The sequence below is a fragment of the Canis lupus genome, chromosome 35 (assembly GCF_048164855.1).
Source record: "Canis lupus baileyi chromosome 35, mCanLup2.hap1, whole genome shotgun sequence".
NCBI lineage: Eukaryota > Metazoa > Chordata > Mammalia > Carnivora > Canidae > Canis > Canis lupus.
Genome location: NC_132872.1, coordinates 31,776 through 50,511, shown reverse-complemented (window position 1 = coordinate 50,511; position 18,736 = coordinate 31,776). Strand labels below are relative to the sequence as shown.

Here is an 18,736-nt window from a genome sequence, read left to right as displayed (position 1 = left end):
AGCAGCCACAGGGAATTGGCTCCAATTTTGAAAGAAGTCCTGCTGTGGGTAAAATGCTATCAAACAGCACTGCGTGCTGCAGAGGAGTTTTCCCTGAAAGGAAGAGTCCGTCAATATGGCAAACTTCACTGTTGCCTTCTTTTAAGCAGTTGCCACAGCCACCCCAGTCTGCAGCTGCCGCCCCCTCATCAGTCAGCAGCCGTCCACACCGGGGCTGGACCCTCCACCAGCAAAAAGGCCATGACTTGCTGCAAGTGTGGATGCTGGTCGGCATTTATAGCAAGGCAGTGTTTTTTAATTAAGATCTGTACATGTTCTAGACATAATCCTACTGCATACCTAATGGACTTCAGTACAGTGTAAACACGACTTTTACACGCACCGGGAAACAAAAAAATTCATTGGACTGGCGTTATGGTGATGCTCTCTTGTGGTGGATTGAAACTGAGCCGGCAATGTCTTCCAGGGATGCCTGGGCCTGGGCCAGCTGCTCGCCATGAAGAATCCGCTGGCCCTGAACATCAGTCGCGGTGAAGGTGGGAAACTTGGTACAGAGAGGGGACAGGGTGCCTGTGGACCCTAATTGCCCGCAGGCGCTTCGCAAGTGTCCATCCTTCCTCTTTCCACCCCGAGGGTCAGCTCTTCCTGGGCAAGAAGAGGTATGATTTGTGCCTGTTGTGCACGTCTCCTAGGGCGCAGTGGTTGAATGTTAGAGTCAGGAAGCAAGGATGGAAGATAAAGGGGAAGTGCTCTTATTCTAGCAGGTTCTAGGGAAAGGCAGTTGATGCCCCCAGTGTGGGGATGAGAGGCGCCAGGGTAGTAAGAGGGAGGGAGTTCTCCAAGTGGAATAATATGGAAAGGAGGCTGGTGGTTGACGAGCTGGGGCTGGGCGCCGCCGGGAGACCCTGCAAGCCGCGCGTGTCCCTCTCGGGCTCTTGTCACTTGATGGAGGTGGCGCTCTTTGTTGCGGTCCGTGAATCACGGTGCCTCCGCCGGGGAGGAATGTGCCTGATTCAGGCTGCGGGCTTTGACCCCTGCCAGCCGCCCAAGTGGCTATTTCGGTAATAACACCGCGGCTTTTATGTCTGCCTTTCATCACAGGTCTCGAGGCGCAGCGCAAACATTAATTAAGGCTCCTGGCGTTCCAGGAGGCAGGTGTGTGAGTGTCACTGTCCCCATGTAGCTGGGAGGGTAAACTGAGCCGCGGAAGGGCCGGTGGCTCAGCCCAGGGCAGCTCTGCCTTCCTGAGGCTGCGATTTGGAGGAGAAGCCGGGGTGTCGCAGCCTCCCCACTGCCACTGAGACTTCCTTCTCTTCTTCCCCAGGCCCTCCTGGTCCTACCGAGGACAGAAATGGTTTCCTGCCCCCATGAGGGCAGCAGGGAGGGGGCTTCAGCGCAGGGGTGGAGAGCGGGGAGCCTCTCATTCTTGCACAGGCCCCTTTCCTGCCTGCGTGGCACCTCTGAGGTGGGGGTGGGTGTGGGGGTGTGGGTGGGTATGGGGGTGGGGGGTGGGGGTGCCAGTTGGGTTAGGTAGATAACACTGTTCTTGCCAATCTTCTGGAAATTTGGAATTACTTGGAATACAAAGCTTGGAGGACACAGAGGGGAGACCCGCTTCTTCCCTGGGGCCCAGGCGGCCGAGGCCAGCAGGGGGAGAGGGAAGCCCGGCCTTTAAAGCCCCGGGCCCGCCCCTCCCGCCCCTCCCGCCCCTCCCGCCCCTCCCGCCCCTCCCGCCGCGAGCGCGCCCTGCCCCGCGGTGACTCACGCCCCCGAGGTTTAAATACGGGCCGCGCCGGGTCGCGGTGCTCATGCTGCAGCCGCGAGGCCGGTCCTGCTGTCGCTGCCTCTGGTCCGCGGCGGGCGGGCGCCGAGCTGCTGGTAGGTGGGCACCCCCCCACCCCGGGACCTGGGATGCGCCCCCCGGGATGCGCTCCTGCTCCTCGGGATGCGGGACGTGCTGCGGGATGCGCCCCCCGGGATGCTCCCCTCGGGATGCGCCCCCCTCCATGGGCCCCAGCGGGATACGTCCCTCGGGATGCGCCCCCCGGGATGGGCCCCCCGGGATGCGCCCCCCGGGATGGGCCCCTCCGGACCGGCCCCTCGGGATGCAGAACGTGCTGTGGGATGTGCCCCTCGAGATGCTGAATGCACTCCCCCAGATGCTCCCCTCGGGATGCGCTCCTCGGGATGCGCCCCTCAGGACGGGCCCCTCAGGATGCTGGATGTGCTGCGGGATGTGCCCCCCGGGATGCGCCCCTCGGGATGCCCGATGGGCCCTTCCAGATGCGCCCCCCCCCGGGATGCACCCCCCAGGATGGGCGACCCGGGATGCGGAATGCATCCCACCCCGGGATGACGCCAGGAGGGGCCAGCGGGGCACCCCCCTGAGGGAGTGGGCCGGTCCTCCCCTTGCCCAGCCAGCCCCCCCACGGACCAGCCCCCGAACCACGGACCCTCGGCACCCCCTGAGGTCGATCTGGGGGTGCTGACCAGATGTTCTGCAGAGCCAAAATGCATTGAAAGTTGACCAGATTAGCGCACCGGTGACCCCTCGAGTTTACCTCTTTCTGGGACTAGCTCTGCTTTGGGGAAGAGTTTCTCTTTTCCAGAGACTCAGGTTATTTGAACCCTCCTTTCCCCAGCGCTCGCTGCGGGGGCGGTCCTGGCCTGCCCAGCGTGTGGGTCGGTCTAGGACCAAGGAGGGCTCCCCGGAAAGACAGATCTGTCCTCTTCAGGGGACTTAGAGTTGCCACAACAGTGGCTGCAGCCGAAGTGCTGTTGCTGGGTTCAGATTCCCAGTTTGGACTTGAGCTGTGGTCTCAGAATTGCTTCGGGCCCTAAGTCTGTGTGTGGCTTAGGCACCCCTGTTCCGGGGGCCCCCTCTGGGCAGCGGGTCACGTCGGGTGTGGCCAGGCTGCTGTCCCCAGCAGGGGAGCAGAGCCGGGGATGGGCTTGTGATGCGGGTGGCGTGATTTAACACGGTGACTCTGGTAGCTCTCCTGGCATCTCTGCTCTAATGCAGAGGCAGGAGCAAGGCCAATGAACCAGCTGAGGAAAACCAGAACTTTTCTAGAACTTTCCCACCTGTGCCAAAGTGTGAGAGCCAGTCTGCCTCCAGGGCCAAATGTGTTACCCCAGGGCAGGCTGCGATGCTGGAGATGGTGTCTCCCAGCCTGAAGGTGCTGGATGCCTGCCTCCAGGATTCTCTGGAATTATCTCACCCTCCCCAGCGGCTTCCAGATGTGCTGGCTGCCACTGCCTCCATAACTGAGAAACTGTCGCATGGCCGTCACCTCTTTCATTGTACACTGGCTGGACATCCAGGTGCATTCCGGGCCAGACAGGCCCATTCGCCTGTGGTCTCGAGTCGCGCGACTCTACAATGGTGAGACAAGCCTGTGAGAGAGGTCGGGGGGCCGGGGGGGGCCCCCGAAGCCTCCCGCAGGGCTGGCTGGCTCAGTACCTGCAGGGGAGTGGGCTGCGGGGGAGCAGAAGTGGGGTGAACGGAGGGGAGGCCGTCCCACCCGCGTCCGGCCAATGCACATCCAGGCTGCCGGCACGTGGCAGGTGGCCTCCCGGAGGCCTGCCGGTGAGGGAACTACTGCGAGCTCCTGGTCTCACTGCCTCGTCTCTGGGCTTTGAGGACACGGGGTTTAGAAACTGCTTCCGAGGTGCTTGGTGGAGGCGTTCGTCCGCCTCTATCTTATGCGGGTGCATGAGGTGTCACCCTGAGGACGGGCTGTAACTTCTTGCATCCAGGCCCCGAGCAGGAGCTCCTTGCTCCGCTGGCAAGTCGGTGTCTCCTGCCGCTTTTGCCACGTTAATTGTAGGTCCTCTCTGGCCTCTGCAGGAAGCCCTCCCTCCCCTAACCCTGGGGCTGGAAAGGACTTGCTTTTTCTTACTTATTTTCTTTTTTAAACAAATGAACAATATTTTGGCTTTGAAGGTCCAGGAGAGATGAGGTCAATAATGGGGCCAGGTGGGGAACAGCTGTCCCTTGGGGCTTCAGGGTGCTTTGTATTTAGGGTAGAGCATTCTTAATGTGGGCAAATCCCTGAAGGGACCGTGTGTTGAGATTACGGGATTAACACTTTCGGGCAACCCCTTTTGTTCCTTCTCTCTACTATTTCAGGCCCCTCATGTGAAATTGAGCTATAGGAGCATCAGAGCAGCTTTGAGGAAGAACAAACATCCCTCCAAACTGTGGAGCCTGGGAGTTGGGAGGAGCACTTGACCCTGGTTAATAATGCTGGGCAGCTGGCAGGTGGAATGTATATGAGCCTGGGATCATTTTGGGACAGAGGGAGTAAAGCTCCCTCCCCCCACCCCCGCCCCTTCCAGGCATTGCTAGACACATGGTTGATAATGTCCTGAATCCTCATGATGAGATTCAGGGATTCACTGAGCTCTACGCTTAGGTAGAGTCCTGATCTGGGTGTCAGAAATCTTCAAATGACTGTATGACCTTGGACAAGTCCCCTCCTCCCTCTGCGCCCCGTAGTGTAACCGTCTACAAAACAGCCAGGTGGTTTGACTGGAGAGCCTTAAGAGCCCTTCCACCTCTGAGGCCCGGGGCTCTGAGCGCCGCTTCTGGAAGTGGCCTCCACTGCTGGGTTCAGTTTAGCTCCCATCTCAGATTTTTGCCGGGGGGTGCAGAAAAGGGCTCTGGAAGGGAATATTCATAGAGGTCGCTAAGCGCAGTTGTGGCCCAACCTTCAGCCTCCCTGATCCTCAGTTCAGTCTCTCTGTCCGTGGCAGTAAATGACCCAGGTCATGTGTTTAAGCTGGGCTGGACCCCAACGGGGGCTTCTGAGTGTAGACCATAGGCACCTGCAACAGACTCACCTGGCAGAGCACTGGGCCCACCCAGACAGAGGAGTCAGGATCTCTGTGGGTGGAGTCTCCAGAAGTCCTGATTTTACTCAACAGCAGAGCAAGCAGGAATTGTCAACGACATTTATTGGGCATCTGTATTGTGCCAAGAACGACTCCAAGTGCTTCCCAGGCAGTGCTCACCTCGGCCTTACAGCCACACTGCTGTGAGGTCAGTTTTATGAAGCAAGTGTTCCAGGATCTTCCAGGTGATTTTATGAACTGATTTGGGGTGTAGGGTGGTTACCCCCTGTTTAGTGAGATGGGGATGTCTGGCTGCACTGAGCCTCTCAATTGATGACTTCAGACTCATTGGGCTGAGCATTGATGAGCAGCTTTTAATTTTTTTAAAAAATTTTATTTATTCATGAGAGACACAGAGAGAGAGGCAGAGACACAGGCAGAGGGAGAAGTAGGCTCCATGCAGGGAGCCCGATGCGGGACTTGATCCCGGGACCCCGGGATCACCACCTGAGCTGAAGGCAGATGCTCAACTGCTGAGCCGCCCAGGGGCCAGATGAGCAGCTTGATCGAGACCCATACTGGCTGGAGGGGGTGGATCAGAACCCCTCACAACTCCCAGGCTGCCACCTCCCTCAGCTGGATTGGGCAACGTGTCCCTGCGGATGACACCATGTTTAGGGAGACCTCTCCGGGAAGAGGGCTCCGCCCAGTGAGGGAGATCTTCTCTCTGGGTCTCAGCTCCCCTCAGTGCCCTGGATGGTGGCAGGACCAGACACTCACTCCTGAGTCCCATGAAATGGCTCTTGGCTCTCTGGGTGCCCTGATTAACACATGGGTTTGCCCTGCCGGGAACACTCTGAGACAATGTAGATGGGTGTGAGTTCCCCCAGCGTCACATGAAGGTGGCGCCAGGCCAGGTGGCGTTGTCAGCCATTTGGGTGACCTATGTGGGAGGGAGGATGGTGGGTCTTCAGGCCAGATTTCCTTTCTGTCTCTGGTCACAAGACATGAGGGCCAACAAGGGCCCTTGGAAGTCTTCACGGGAGGAGAAAGTAAGGTCCAGAGAATTTACCCAAACTCACACTCCAGTTTAGTGTCGGGACCAGAGTAGCAGCACATCTGTCTGCCAGGCTCTTTCCAGAAGCTTTGCTCCGTGGCACTGACATAGAAGGCATCTCCTCCCAGGGCATGTCATGTTTAAGGGATGCGAATGATGGTAATAAGCTGAAAAGGTGCCAACCCGCCAACCAACAAAGCCAAGGGCTTCGAGGCTAATTATGGGTTCACTCATGAGTCACAGGCAGCTCTCGCTGAAGGGACTCACAGCCCAAGTGCCTGGGCCAAGCGCTTCTACTCCCGGGGAGGGTCCGGGTGAGCTGTCTGTCTGTCTGCTCGGCTCACTGAGGTCCTGGGCCAGCGACAGACCCCAGGCTGGCCTGCCCCTTGGGACGGGGGCTGGACTGAGTAACTGCAGAGATGGAGAAGGCACTCGGCCGCCTGGGGAGGAGGGTATAATTAGGGTAACTTCGTGGGTCTTTAACTGGCATCTGTCACGGCTGCCAAGCGGCCCTGGGCAGCGTGGGCTATTAGGCGGCTGCGTGCCGGCTGCAGAGGGCCAGGGCCGCTGAGCATGCCCGCGCTCGCTCCCCATCCCGGCCGGGTGGCTGTCCAGGTGCCTCTGCGTTTCCCCCCAGGGCTCTGCAGCTGGGGTGTGGAGGGCCCCGTGGAGGGCCTCTGGAGCAGTCCGTGCCTGTGGCAGTAGCAAGTGCTGGAAAACAGGAAACCACCGCATGTGGTGCTGGGGTGGACTCCACAGACAGAAGGATTTATAAAAAGGAAAATCTGCAAATTCTTGCAATATTTGTCAAGCTGAGTGTGGTCCATTTTAAACAACAGTGGCTCTGTTCCCATAAGGGAATTATCATTTCTCTCTTCCTCCCAAGCCATGAGGCACCCTCCCCTGGCCCTGAGCCCTTCCTGGGGCTGGCTTGATGCCCCCACCCCAGCTGGGGAGCGCAGATGCTGAGAAGGTCTGGGATGGGTCCTCGGAGGGCATCGCATCCCACGCCCTCATTGACAGCTGGGGAGATTTGACAGACACTGCCTGGGGTTTGCCACATTATGGACCCAGAATTTAGTCTCTGACATTTAGGGTACGGCACCATTTTGAAGCATGCTGGGCAGAGTAGACATTAAAAATACGCAAGTACTAGCTCGCGCGTCTCCAGGAGCAAATAGAGCTGCACTTTTGTGAGTCAGTCCAGGGGTGTGAGTGTCCCCCCAAGCGTGTGCCAAGGGGAGGGGCACCCCCCACCTGCCCACATGGAGCCCTGGCAGCACAGGCACAACGGTCTCAGTAGCTGGATCCCATATCCTTGCTCTGGGACTCAGCCTTAGAATCCCGAAGCCTTGGAGAGAGGCGGGGCGTCCAGTACCTTACCAGGCGTAGGGATCTTCTGTGTCGCCTCCTTTCCAGCCTGTGGCTGCTCAGCCTCTGCTCTAACTCCATGGGTTGTCCATCCTGATTCAGACAAGCTCTCCTCAGTGGTGAGCTGAAATCTGCTGCCCCACAGCTTCGGCACACGTTTGTGACCCCTGGAGCCACAGTGACTCCCAGGGCGGTCCTTCGTGTATCCTTGGAAAGTGCCAGTAGCTTCCTTAACAGATCTCTTCTTCCAGCTCTCCGTGCATCCATGTTTCTTCAACGGATGCTCAGATATTCCAGTTTCTGGATCCCCTCACCATGCCCTTGCCCTTCTCTGAGGCCTTTGAGAGACTGGTTTGTTAGTAGCCCTCTTGACGTTTGGAGTGGCCCCGGGCACAGCAGCACAGCTGCGGCCTGATGAGGACAGTGCAGAGGAAGAGCATCGCTTCCCTTGTCCCACACTTCGTCCTTGCAGGTGCAGGCGAGGATCACACGGGTTGTGCTGGGCAGTCTCCTTTCTCTGTTACCATCAATGAAAACCTTAAGTCTTTGTCCTGGGGTGGGTGTTGAGACACTTTCTGGGTGCCCTCTGTAGACCGCTCCTTTCCTCTCTCAAGTTCTGGACCTGACTTTTGTCTGTGCGAGTTTGTCCTTGTAGTGTGTGTCCACGCAGAGGCCCCGGTCCTCTGCATCCCCAGGACTGTTGGCCACGTTATTATTCTTTCTTTCCTCCCTCATTTTATGTACCTATTCAAGTCCTTAATGCCAAATCACAACAAGTCAGGGCTTGGATGGTTGTGAATAAACGAAAAATCAAGGTGTGGGTGGATGAGGATGAACTTGGGTTCTGTCCCCAGGGCAGGCTTGTTGGGGGTGGGGAGGGTGGGCGCAGGAAAAAGGTGCATTGAGTTAAGACCAGGTTGGGAAGCCTGGATTATTCTGAGTTATGGGCCAGGTCTAGGACTCCGTGAGTTCAGGAAGAGAGACCAGAGAAATGCCTTCTCCACCCAGCCAGTTTATGCCCTACACGCCATCATTTGAAATTCCTTCCTCTGACTCAGGATTTTTGCTCATTAAAAGGAAGGGCATTAAAGTAACACTCAAAGTAATCACCCAAGAGTCTGGAGATCCAGGCTTTAAGCTCTGAGCCTCAGTTTCCCTGCTTCCTTCATCCCCATAAGCAGTGGGAATGTATGTATGATCATCCATCCTGTTTGCTCTTCTCAGTGGTCTCAAGAGGGGGCAGAGGTTATCATCCCAACTTAACACATGAGGATGGTGAGCTTGAAGCTTCAAGTTTCCTTCAAGATCGAACAGCTAGTTGTGGTTCTTAACTATTTGTGGAGGGGGGCTCAGTGCCCATACCTCCTTCTCCACTGCATTGTATACATTATCTATAGTTATGTATGTAGATAATTCCCACCACCCCTGACCTCAAACATTGAACCCTTCATGAATTTGCTTCCATGCCCAGACCAGCACCACGCCTGCGGGAGCATCTGGCCCTACCACCTCTGGGCTCAAAGCGCATCGTGAGTTTTCCTGGACCTCCTCCATGGTTTGGTGTGGAGACTGGATCTGGTAGTACCAGAGGCAGGCCCCTCGAACTGGCCGAGCTGCTACAGCCCCTTCAGTGAGACGGGAAGTAGCGCAGAGAATGGTCTTTCATTGAGAAGGTGGTTTGAATTAAACCTAAATGAAGCACGTGCGAGGGGGTCAAGGCAAGGCCAGGTGGTCACTCACAGCGATGGGGGCCAGGTGGGACCCAGGCAGAGGGAAAAGCTGAGCTTGCCAGATCGGCAGTGCGTCCCGCCTTTGTTGGCTGCTGCTATTTTCCCAGCAGACCCCCAAATTTGTGGTCTTAGCATCTTCTTTCAGGTTCAGGCCCTATTTATTTGGTCTCATTTCCCATCTGTTTCTCCGGAGGAGGTCATGTTCAACCAGCAAGTTCAGGTGCTTTGGGGGATAGATAGATGCATCTGCTCCGGGGATTTTATAACCAGACAAGATACTGTTCCTGCCTTAAGGAACCTCTAGGGATGAAAGATGAACACCCCTGCCCTTGAAAAGCTTATTGGCTAGAGAAGGACACAGACAGGAACACAACACATGCCACACAGAGCCAGCCGGGGCACGGCCATTATGGGCACTGGGGAACCCACCTGCGTGGGAGGGTAACTAATGCTGATCACAGATCTGGGGAAGCTTCCTGGAGGTGACTGCGTTTGAGCTGGACTTGGAAGTACGGGCAGGACTCAGATAAGGACAAGAGTACTCTGGGTGGAGGCAGTTGCTTGGGCAAGGACACAGGGAGAAGGTGAAGACGCTTGATGACTAGACCACAGGTGGCGTAAGTCAGGGCGTGGTGATGGAGTTCAAAGGCAAGCCAGATGTTGGCTTAAACCCCCAGCAGTGCGGTGAGGTGATCCTGACTAGGTTGCTGTCTCCCCTTGCAGAGACCATGCCGCTGAAACACTACCTTCTTTTGCTGGTGGGCTGCCAGGCCTGGAGCGCGGGGCTGGCCTACTACGGCTGCCCAAGTGAGTGCACCTGCTCCAGAGCCTCCCAGGTGGAGTGCACTGGGGCGCGCATCGTGGCAGTGCCCGCTCCCCTGCCCTGGAACGCCATGAGCCTGCAGATCCTCAACACGCACATCACTGAACTCAACGAGTCCCCGTTCCTCAACATCTCGGCCCTCATTGCCCTGAGGATTGAGAAGAATGAGCTGTCCCACATCATGCCTGGTGCCTTCCGCAACCTAGGGTCACTGCGTTACCTCAGCCTTGCCAACAACAAGCTTCAGGTTCTGCCTATTGGCCTCTTCCAGGGCTTGAACAACCTCGAGTCACTCCTTCTGTCCAGCAACCAGCTGGTGCAGATCCAGCCAGCACACTTCTCCCAGTTCAGCAACCTCAAAGAGCTGCAGCTGCATGGCAACCACCTGGAATATATCCCCGACGGTGTCTTTGACCACCTGGTGGGCCTCACGAAGCTCAATCTAGGCAAGAATAGCCTCACCCACCTCTCGCCCAGGATCTTTCAGCGCCTGGGCAACCTCCAGGTCCTCCGACTGTATGAGAACAGGCTCTCAGAAATCCCTATGGGCACATTTGATGGATGTGGGAACCTCCAGGAGCTGGCCCTACAGCAAAACCAGATTGGTATGCTCTCCCCTGGCCTCTTCCACAACAACCGTAACCTCCAGAAGCTCTATCTGTCCAACAACCACATCTCTCAGTTGCCCCCTGGCATCTTCATGCAGCTGCCCCAGCTCAACCGTCTTACGCTTTTTGGGAATTCCCTGAAGGAGCTCTCACCAGGGATCTTTGGGCCCATGCACAATCTGCGTGAGCTCTGGCTCTACGACAACCACATCACTTCTCTGCCTGACAACGTCTTCAGCAACCTCCACCAGCTGCAGGTCCTGATCCTCAGCCGCAACCAGATCAACTACATCTCCCCAGATGCCTTCAATGGGCTGGTGGAGCTGCGGGAGCTGTCCCTCCACACCAACGCTCTGCAAGAGCTGGACGGGAGCGTCTTCCGCATGTTGGTCAACCTGCAGAACATCTCCTTGCAGAACAACCGCCTCAGACAGCTCCCGGGGAATATCTTCGCCAATGTCAACGGCCTCATGACCATCCAGCTGCAGAACAACCAGCTGGAGAACCTGCCCATGGGCATCTTTGATCACCTGGGGAACCTGTGTGAGCTGAGGCTCTATGACAACCCCTGGAGGTGTGACTCAGACATCCTTCCACTCCACAACTGGCTCCTGCTCAACAAACCCAGGTTGGGGACAGACACTCTCCCAGTATGTTTCAGCCCACCCAGTGTCCGAGGCCAGTCCCTCATCATCATCAACGTCAACGTTGCTGTCCCCAGTGTCCAGGTCCCAATGATCCCCGAGGTGCCCAGCTACCCGGAAACACCACAGTACCCAGACACACCCAGCTTCCCTGATACCACCTCCATCTCCACTACTGAGTTCACCAGCCCTGTGGAGGACTACACTGATCTGACCACCATTGAGGTCACTGACGACCGCAGCACGTGGGGCATGACCCAGGCCCAGAGCGGGCTGGCCATTGCTGCCATTGTCATTGGCATCATTGCCCTGGCCTGTTCCCTGGTTGCCTGCATCTGCTGTTGCTGTTGCAAGAAGAGGAACCACACGGTCCTGATGCAGATGAAGGCGCCCAACGAGTGTTGAAGAGGTGGGCTGGAGGCAGGGTTGCGGACCAGTGGGACCACTGGAGGATCTGGGAATTTCATTGTCCTACCTCCACCCCTGGGTCCACAGAGCCACCCCCTGCTTCCTCTTGCTGGTCTCCAAGAGACCTGCCTGGTTCTCCTCTAGAGAACCACAGGAGAACCAGCTCTCGCAGGGCCTTCTTACCACCAGGAAGACCCAACTGGCCTTGGCAAGAACCCCACGGGGTTTCTAATTCACGTCCCCGGGCTTCATGTGAGAAAGCCCTCTCCACAGCCTTCACCAGCTCTCCTCTGACAAGCTCTCCTGGCCCATGGCCATGCTGGCCTCTGGACTCAGTTACCATTCCTGCTCACTTTGTGGGAAGAGTTCTCCATGGGGACAGCTTCTCTCCCAAGTAGGATGTAAGTTGATTTTCCTTCCTTTGCTCCCTGCCTTTGTGGCATGGCTCTCCCCTGTCCCCTCAAATGAAAGATCTCCCGTGAGTTTCCGCTCCTGAAAGCAGGGTGAGTTCTCTCCTCCCAAAGGCTCCCACCTGCTCGGCTGGCGTCCTGAGAGCTGCCAAGGGCCTGGCTGCAGGGTGTGAAAGAAGCTGTTTAGTTCCTGCAGGGAGAGCTGCTATCAGCATCTCTCATGGGGTCGTTACCTGGAAAAGGAAGAAGGGCACCTGTGCGGCAAGCCAGCCTTGTAGAGAAGATTTCCGAACTGCAAATTTTGACTTGAACATTTTGGTCCTTTGAGAAATAAGATCATGTAGAATGTCTGACCCCTAAAAACTCTTAAAATCAGCTTATTAGTACTAGATGAGAAAGCACCCTAGAACCTGGGGGTCCTTATGTTCATCCCAGGGTTTTTATCTTTTAGCTTTTTATTGAAGTATAACATGCATACAGAAAAGTGGGAGCATGGTTGTGTAGAGTTTGATGGATCTTCACAAGCAGTTCGCGCCTGTGGAATCAGCATCCAGATCAAGAAACTAGACATCACTAGTATCTTCCATCCTGGGCTTTGACTGGAGAGGACAGGCTTGTGGAGATGGGTCCCCATGAGCCTGGACGGCCCCTCACTGCCCCTGCCAGCCCGCCCTTGCCAAGGCCCAGCTGTCAGGGGTGGAGGAGTCAATGTGGGTGTGTTATGGCCTGGACAGGAGATGTAATCGGATCCCCACACCCCAAGTCACCCAGAACGGCCTGGTCAGGGTCGTCCTGACACCCCTTTCTCTGCCAGCCAGCTGTCTGCTGCTCATTGGAGGCCCCTCTGCCTGGGCCTTTTGGGCTTGCTATGCCTATGTCTGTTTTTAATTTTCACTTTCCATTTGGGGGAAGTGAAATAGTTCAGACATGAGAGCCTTTAATTGAACAGCCGAGTGTAATGGAACCTGGTAATCCTTCTAGTGTGGTAAGATTCTCCACCAGTGTTCCAGTCAGCTAGAAACTGAAGTTCAGAATGCTCGCATACAGTAGGCAACACCAGGCACACAGATGGGTCACCCTGGGTCTGGGGGCTCTCCAGAGTTCCTTCTGCCTGTGGCCTGGTTATAAGAGTTGAGTTGTTTGGTTCCTTGGGTTACAACCACATAAATACCTGCTTTCATCACCCTCCCTGCTACACACATATTTATGCTGGTAAAGAAACTGTGTTCATGGCAACTCATGTTTCTGTCTGGACAACTGGTCTATCAGTCCCAAAGTAAAGCAGTGAAATGGAGAACTTCAGGTCTCTGCCCAGGAAAGAGCTGCAGCCAGTGCTATAAGCATTTGAAAATCCTGACTGGAAAAAAAGAAAAAGAAAATCCTGACCAGCTCTTCCTTGTTTCCTCTGTCCCACAAAACAAATAAGAAATCCCCCGAGGTCTTAGCAGCATGATGCTGACAGGCCCCCAACAAAAAGGGTCCAGGAAGGGATGTACATAAGAACTAGCACACTGCATAGTTTTTACTCTGTGTCCCGGAGAATCTGGGAAAGATGGGGCCTGTCAAAGGCAAAAGACATCTCCCCAACGTAAATCTGGGTTTCCAAAACGTTTTCAAAATGTTTATAGCAACCGGTGGACATGTTCTGAGACTTGCCAGGACCCAAGAGGAAGTGAGCCCAGAGCCTGGGGCATGGGCATTTTTCCACCCGATGGTGGCCTGCCCAGTTGATTCTGGGGCCTCCGGGGAAGCTGGGCTGCTTTCCTCCAGGGAGAAGCATGTACTCCTCGAGGTGTTCCTTAGGAGCAGACGACAATGTCTCATTGTGCAAGGGTGCAAGCGGGCCAGACATGGCAGTGAGAGGAAGGAGGCATCCTTTTCACCTAGAATGTCCGGCCAATCTGAACCCAGAACGCTTGGGTATTTGTGGCATTGGCCATGACTTTGGAGTTCCTTTCTCGCGGGCCCAGGATATCAGCATGTTTCCCCAGGCCATAGGCTAACCTGAGGGCAGCTGTCCTGAGATGTCTCCCTGCAGGGCACCCCCCAGTGGGGGTGGTGAACCCGTTACCCGACCCTTTGAGCTTGCCTGCTCCTTCCTCCCATCAGAGTGGATTGGATGGAGCCATTGGGTCTCCTCTTCCTCAGCAGGGCTTTGGCCTTTCTGAACCATGTTGTCTGGTCAGGGAGCTACCAGAAAAGCTGGATGAGGTTTCTTTTCCAGTAAGACATTGCATCTGCTCACTTCTCAGGACTGGAGTGAGCTTCCTGGTCCCCCAAAGCTGAGGTAGGCCACAGAATCCACTTTAATTTCCCCATTTGCCTACCGGCCCCTAGGATACCTTGCCAGTAGCAGCAGCCTCCATTTGGAGTGAAGAGTCAACGTAGGAGGAAAGAGAATAAAAGCCAGTTGGAGCCACTGTTCCTCAAAAACACTTAGGGTGTCTAGATACCCTTTAAAGGACCGAACGAGCATTTTCTTTTTAAGCCTGACGACACCCCTTTGCGTGGGTACGACGGTTATCCCCTGGAGCTGGGTCTAAACTCACTCTTTCTTCTGCAACGTTATTCAGCGGGCTGTGGGTTTTCTTCTCTTCACGCTTGTACAAGACCCCATGGCCTGTCCTGGGCTTTCATCCATAAAGAAGAGGAGGGCCACTTGCCTGTGGCTTCCTACAGTCTGAGCCGTTGGCACCTGTTTGGTACTGCGTGGCTCGGAAGCTTGTCAACACAGGTGATCCCTAAGCCCACCCGTCCGTCAAGGAAAGAGCAGTTTCAGGCAACTGTTTCCATACTCAGGAAGCTTACGGAGAGCAGGCAGCGAGAGAGACCTAGAGACCGAGCGCCGGTACGCAGACCCTGGCTGGGTCCTAGCCTCTAGCTACAAACCGCCCAGAGTCCAGCCCACGGGTCCCACAGCCAGAACCGAACCCGAGACCCCGAGCGGTTGGGGAGGTGGTGGGGGTGGGCTCGGGGAGGAAGCCCTCAGTGTGGTTCAGAGAAGGGGCAGGCGCTTCTCCAGGCCAGACTTCGCTCAGCTGTGCTCTTCCTCCCTCCCCCGAGGAGAGGTCACTGCACCACCCAGCCCGCTGCCTTCAAAAGTAGATGGTGTTTGCCTCGCTTAGGGAATCATTGCAAATAGTCCCAGGTGCTTGGTGACGCATTTAGAAATTTCTAGGCCCCCAGGGTTTTATAGACTGTGAGCCCTGGAGGGCAGGGTTGGGGGACTGTCTTTGCTGGATGCTGCCTGTAACAAATTTGGTGTACAGAGTCAACAATAAATGGTATACGCAGGACAACTGAGCGTTGGGTGTCTCGGCTGTGGAATCTCCCACCTGCGGGTTCTCCTCTTGTACGTGCGTGTAAGGCTGACCCGGACAGACCCTCAAGAAGAAGAGGCGCTGAGCCTGGAAAGAGACCTTTGGAAAGTGAATGGGGAACAAAAATGGAGTAACAAACGACATTTATCGGCCGCTGTCGTGGGAAGGAGTCTTAATAGGGTCAAACCGTTTCAGAGATGAAGGAAGTGAGATCGAGGCAGGAAATGAATCTGCTCAAGTCTTAGTGAGCGAATTAATGCCGGAGCTCACGCCGCAGGAGGTCTCCGGACTCCCAGACTGGGGATTCTTCTGCGTCACCAGAAAGGCTATTCATTTAACCTGCATGCACATGCATGTGCACGTGTGCACGCGCACACACACACACACACACACACACACACACTTAGGTAGGTAGGACTCTTCCTGCACACCGCAGCATTCCTACCAGTGCCTCACACCAGGCTCAGTGAGTCACAGGCTCTCAGAAGACACCATCTGAGTGACAGGGACTCCCTCCAAAGTGTCCAGGTGTCCTCAGGACTTCTCCAGGTCTGTGGACTCCAGGAGGTGGCCACAGCTGCCAGCACAGCTTGAGAAAGGGATGGTCCTCTCCAATGTTCCTTTATCCCACTGCTGTGCCCAGTCAAGACGTTTCTAGCTGAATTTTCCTGGCTCTTCTAGCTCTTACATCCTCTCTGGCAGGTGTAGGCTTGTCCGAGGCAGGTGGACCCAAACAGGGGGCAATAGTATGCTCACCATATCACGGGCTGGACCCCTTCAGTGACTGGGGCAGGGCCTCTTGTCACCCTAACCACTGAACCTGTCCACAAAGACAGGTTTCTGGAGTTTTGGCTAATGGAAAAAGGGGTCAGAGTCCTCATCCCATTTCCCAGAAAGTCCCTAGAGTTCTTATTGCAAATCTCCCCTCCACGCACACACATACGCCCAGGGTATCCTGCTCCTACCTGAAGTTTGATTTCGTGTGTGTGTGTGTGTGTGTGTGTGTGTGCACCCATTCCACAGATAGACAGAGACTTGTAGAGATTAAATAATTTGCATAAGGGCTGGTTAGTTGTGATCTCTCCTCTTTCATTCGTGATTTTACTAATTTGAGTCTATTTCTTTTCCTTTTAATAAAGTTGGCTAATGGTTTATCTATTTATTGATGCTTTCAAGGAACCAACTCCTGGTTTTGTCGATGTGTTCTACACTGCTTCTGGTCTCTACTTCATTGAGTTCTGCTCGTATCTTTATAATCTCTCTTCTTTTGCTTGTTGTAGGCTTTATTTGCTGTTCTCTCTCCAATTCCTTTAGGTGTGAAATGAGCTTGTGTATTTGATTTTTTTCCAAGTTTGTATTGTGATGTATTTCCCTCTTAGGACCGGTTTTGAATCGTTGTGTCTTCATTTTCATTAGTTTCCATGAATCTTTTAAATTCTTCTCTAATATCCTTTCATCTTTTAGTAGGATGCTCTTTAACCTCCATGTGTTGCTTCCAAATGACTTCTTGTGATTGAGTTTTAGTTTCAGAGCATTGTGGTCTGAAAATATGCAGAGGACAATCCCAGTCTTTTGGTATCAGTTGAGACCTGACTTATGACCCAGTATGTGGTCTATCCTGAGAAAGTTCCATGTGCACTTGAGAAGAGTGTGCATTCAGTTGCATTCGGATGGAATGTTCTGTGATACCTGAAGTCTTTTTGGTCCAGTGTATCATTTTAAGGGCCTTGTTTCTTTGAGGATGTTCTGCTTAGAAGATCTGTCACTTGCAGAAAGTGCCATGTTGAAGCCTACTATTAGTGTGTTATTATCTAAGTATCTGTTTAATTTGGTTGTTAATTGATTGATGTACTTGGCAGCTCCCACATTAGGGACATAAATATTCATGACTGTTAGGTCTTCTTGTTGGATAGACTGTTTTTTGTTTTTGTTTTTTTTGGACAGACTGTTTAAGTATGATTTAGTTTTACTCTTCATATCTTTCTACAGTCTTTGGTATAAAGTTTAATTTATCTGACATGAGGATGGCTACCTCAGCTTTCTTTTGAGGACCATTTGAATGGTAAATGGTTCTCCACCCTTTCATTTTCAGGCTGGAGGTGTCCTTGGGTCTAAAATGAGTCCTTTGTTGACAGCATATAGGTGGGTCTTGCTTTTTTTTTTTTTTTTAAAGATTTTATTTATTTATTCATGAGGTGACACACAGAGAGGTAGAGACACAGGCAGAGGGAAAAGTAAGCTCTATGCAGGGAGCCCGATGTGGGACTCGATCCCAGGACCCCAGGATCATGTCCTGAACCGAAGGCAGACGCTCAACTGCTGAACCACCCAGGAGTCCCAGGTCTTGCTTTTTTATCCAGTCCAATATCCTATGTCTTTTGATGGGATCGTTTAGCCCATTCACCTTCAGAGTAACTACTGAAAGATAGGAACTTAGTGTCATCATATTACTTATTCAGTCCCTGTTTTTGTGGATTGTTTTTTGGGGCTCCCTCTTTCTTTTACAGAGTCCTCCTTAATATTTCTTGCAGAGCCAGTTTGGTGGTCACATATTCTTTTCGTTTCTGTCTATGCTGGAAGCTCTTTATCTCTCCTATTCTAAATGACAGCTTTGTTGGACACAGTATTCTTGGCTGCATGTTCTTCTCATGTAGGACCCTGAATATATCCTGCCAGCCCTTTCTGGCCTGCCAGGTCTGTGGAGAGGTCTTTGTTAACCTGATATCTCTCCCCTTATAAGTTAGGGATCTCTTGCCTTGACGTGCTTTAAGGATTTTCTCTTTATCTTTGAAATTTGCAAGTTTCACTCTTAAATGCCGAGGCGTTGAATTGATTTTTGGCGGGGTCCTCTCTACATCTTGGATCTGAATGTCCGTTTCCTTCCCAAGATTAGGGAAGTTCTCAGCGATGATTTGTTCAAATATACCTTGGGGTCCTCTATTTCTCTCAGCCTCTTCTGGAATCCTAATTAGATGTATATTCTTGCTTCTCAAGCTGTCATTTATTTATCTCAGCCTTTCCTCGTGAGCTCTTAATTGTTTTTCTTTTTTTTCCTCAGCTTCCTTCCTTACCATTAACTTGTCTTCTTTTTTTTTTTCTTTCTTTTTTTTCAACTTGTCTTCAATGGCACTCACATTCTCTTCCACCTCATTAACCCTAGCACTTAGAGCATCCAGTTTGGATTGCATTTCAGTTAAATCATTTTTAATTTTGGCCTGATTAGATCTAAATTCTGTAGTAACAAAGTCTCTTGAGTCCTCTACGCTTTTTTTCCAGAGCTGCCAGTAACTTTATATTTGTACTTCTGAATTGAATTTCTGACATCGTATTTAAATCCACATTCAGTAATTCTGTGGCAGAGTATTGCTTCCTGTTCTTTCTTTTGTGGTGAGTTCTTCCTTCTAGTCATTTTGTCCAGTGCAGAGTGGCAGTATGCGCGAGCTGAGTCAAAAATATCAAGTAAAACACACCCTAGATGATTCCGAAGAGGTCAGAGACCAGAAAATAAAAGAAAAAGAACAGAACAAAA

At 53.5% G+C, this 18,736-nt stretch overlaps 1 protein-coding gene across 1 annotated transcript; it reads left to right on the top strand.

Moving 5' to 3' along the window:
- The first annotated feature begins 1,796 nt into the window (after positions 1 to 1,796).
- On the top strand, positions 1,797 to 15,190 carry LRRC15 (leucine rich repeat containing 15). Its single transcript, XM_072811708.1, has 2 exons — positions 1,797 to 1,878; positions 9,718 to 15,190. Exons 1-2 carry the CDS (start codon positions 1,809 to 1,811, stop codon positions 11,472 to 11,474), a joined length of 1,827 nt encoding a protein of 608 aa, XP_072667809.1. The 5' UTR covers positions 1,797 to 1,808; the 3' UTR covers positions 11,475 to 15,190.
- Positions 15,191 to 18,736: the final 3,546 nt, after the last annotated feature.

Coding starts and splice junctions, on each gene's coding strand:
- LRRC15 (XM_072811708.1), top strand. CDS start 1,809: ATGCTGCAGCCGCGAGGCCGGTCCTGCTGTCGCTGCCTCTGGTCCGCG. Junction 1,879..9,717: donor GGGCGGGCGCCGAGCTGCTG/GTAGGTGGGCAC, acceptor CTCCCCTTGCAG/AGACCATGCCGCTGAAACAC.